This window comes from Tupaia chinensis, unplaced genomic scaffold, assembly GCF_000334495.1.
Source record: "Tupaia chinensis unplaced genomic scaffold, TupChi_1.0 Scaffold149872_1, whole genome shotgun sequence".
NCBI classification, from domain to species: domain Eukaryota; kingdom Metazoa; phylum Chordata; class Mammalia; order Scandentia; family Tupaiidae; genus Tupaia; species Tupaia belangeri.
In genome coordinates, this window is record NW_006209716.1 from 5,776 (window position 1) to 8,375 (window position 2,600).

Genomic DNA, 2,600 nt, shown 5'->3' on the forward strand with positions numbered 1-2,600 from the left:
ATGCTGGGTGCATGTGCGTGTGTGCTCAAGATCCTGGGAGTAGAGGGGAGGAGAAGGGATTGTGGCATGGCCATCCCCCTTGGGGGGTGATTTCTCGCTTTCTGTCTCTCTCTGTCTTTCTGGTTAGCGCACGCGCCCTATAGCAAAAATCTCTCCAAAAAAAAAATCATCTTAATAAATAAATAAATACATAAAGTATAATACTGGTGATAATTTTTTTTTCTTTTGCCAAAAGGCGCATGTGCTTGCTAGAGAGAGATTGAGAGACAGAGAAAGCGCCTCCCAATGGGGCTTGGCTGCGTCACAGTCTCTTCTCTCTCTATGCTGTCTGGATTCGAGGCATGCACATACACACACCTGTGTGTTTCTCTTTGTTTGTTTGTTTTTTTGAGACAGGTTTTTGCTATAGGGTTCATGTACTCATCAGAGAGATCGAAAATGCGAAATCACCCCCCGGACGGTGATGGCCACGCCACAATCCCTTCTTCTCCATTCTCCCCTTGGGATCTTGGGCATGCATGCACATGTGCCTGCTGTGTTTAAGCTGCCTGGTCCAAGACTCGAACCACGGTTGACGACATGGGAGTCCAGTGACAAAACCACTACACCGTCTGCTGGCCCCCCACCTGGTGTATTTCTCACCCTGCTAGCGCCAGGTTTGATCTGGCCCCCCACCCGGTGTCTTTCTCAATCTGCTAGCGCCAGGGTTTGAACTGTGGTTGGCCACGCGGGATCCAGTTCCCTTAACTATTAGACCATAGAGCCAGCCTGCCAATTTTTTTCTGAATTTTCCTATAGAGCACGTGTGCTCGCCAGAGAGAGACAGAGAGAGAGGAAAAGCATCCCCGAGGGGAGAGGATGGCCATGCAATAACCCCTTCCCCATTCTTCTCTCTAGATTTTGGGCACGCACACACATACACATGTTCCCAGCATGTATTTCATGCTGCCAGGTCCTGGATTCGAACCAGGCAGTTGGCCCTATGGGATCCAGCTGCCTTAACCACCACACCACTGGCTGGCCCATGGCCCGGCCTCTTTATTTATTCTTTCGCGTGTTATTGATTTTGAGGAGTGCTTTCCTACATCCTGGGTTTTAGTTTCCTATTGGTTACGGGTGTTGTACCCGAGATGCTCTCCGGAGGACAGAAGCCGTCCCACCCGAGCAGACCTCCTTCTGGAGCCAGTGATGGAAAAGACGAGAAGGACACAAGTGAGACAGAGTGAATCTTTATTGCTGATCTCCTGGCCCGTGTCCCAGGCACTCAGGGGATCCTGGAGAGGCGCAGCAGCATACCCGAGTAGGCCTCCGGCGAGGGTTCCGGGAGGGTGTTATTGGCTGCCCTCAGGGGATCCTGGTGAGGCGCAGCAGCATACCCGAGAAGGCCTCTGGCGAGGGTTCCGGGAGGGTGTTATTGGCTGCCTTTTCCAGAATGTTCAAGATGGGCCCGTGGGCCTCCTGGCACAGGTCGGCACCCAGGAAAGCCTCCACTCGTCCACGCCATGCCGCCAGACGTGGCCGTCCCTCAAACAGGTCACAGCCGACAGCCACGGGCTGCAGAAACCAGAATGGGAAGATTGTGGGGAGACTGAGGCCCAGGGCTGGAGCCCCTGCACAGGTGACAGGGACTTTGACATGAGGCCCAGGGCAGCATGGTCAGCCTCAGGGCCTGCCAGTGGTCATGATGAGGCCCCGCATTCAGTGGGGAGGCAGGAGGTCAGGGCCCCAGCCCCACTTCAGCCAGAGGCCTGCTCTGTGGTCTGGACAAACCCCGGGCTTCCTCCAGTGACCACAAGGTTCTGCCCAACCCATGGGGTGGCACTAGGAGGGATGCCACCCACAGTTGCTGCCCCGCCGCCCGAGCTCACACCTGCATCAGCTCCTCCAGCGCCATGAGGTCGGCCAGGGTCACCTGCTGGCCGGCGAGGAAGGCCCCGTCCCTCAGGAACTTGTCCTCCAACTGCTGCAGCGCCAGGTCCATGAATGTCCTGTTGCGTTTCACCTTCTCCTCGGGCACCTGGGTCCCAAATAGTGGTGCCAGCACCTGACAGGGCAGAGGGTGGGTTCAGTCTGCGACCCCGCTGTCTCCCAGGTCCCTGGTGGTCAGCTGCTCCCGGATGGCCCGCCTCACCTGGGTCCACATGGGCACGCCGAAAGTGCCGCGGATGTAGTCAGCATGCCAGCCCAGGTACTCGTGGACACGGGCCCGGGCCTGCAGGTCGGGTGGGTACCAGTGGTCCGCTGTCTGGTACTTCCTGCTCAGGTAAATGAGGATGGCCACACTGGGGACGGGAGGGGGGTCAGTGGCTGTGAGGACAGCGACTTCAGGACCCCAACTGCCCCTCCGGCCTCGCCCATCCCAATTCCCAGCACTGCCTCCTGCCATCCCGTGATTGCCCCTCCAGAATCTTCTCCCTTCCTTTTTTTTTCTTCTTTTTTTCTTGGAAGATTTTGGTATAGGGCACGAGCACCCGCCGGCAGACGGTTTTGGGTAAGGGGAGGGAGCCGGCAGACAGAGAGGCAGAGAGAGAGAAATCACCTGTTGGGGGGATGGCCTATCCCTTCTCCTCCATTCTCCTCTTGAGATTTTGGGTGCACAC

At 56.7% G+C, this 2,600-nt stretch overlaps 1 protein-coding gene across 1 annotated transcript; it reads right to left on the bottom strand.

Annotated features, from left to right (window-relative positions):
- Positions 1-1,216: 1,216 nt before the first annotated feature.
- On the bottom strand, positions 1,217-2,282 carry LOC102486356 (glutathione S-transferase theta-2B; the record flags this gene model as incomplete). The annotated part of the gene is given in 4 exon segments (XM_027769482.1): positions 1,217-1,260; positions 1,341-1,554; positions 1,871-2,044; positions 2,132-2,282. Coding segments are annotated over 3 exon segments (535 nt in total), but the record flags the coding sequence as incomplete, so codon positions are not given.
- Positions 2,283-2,600: the final 318 nt, after the last annotated feature.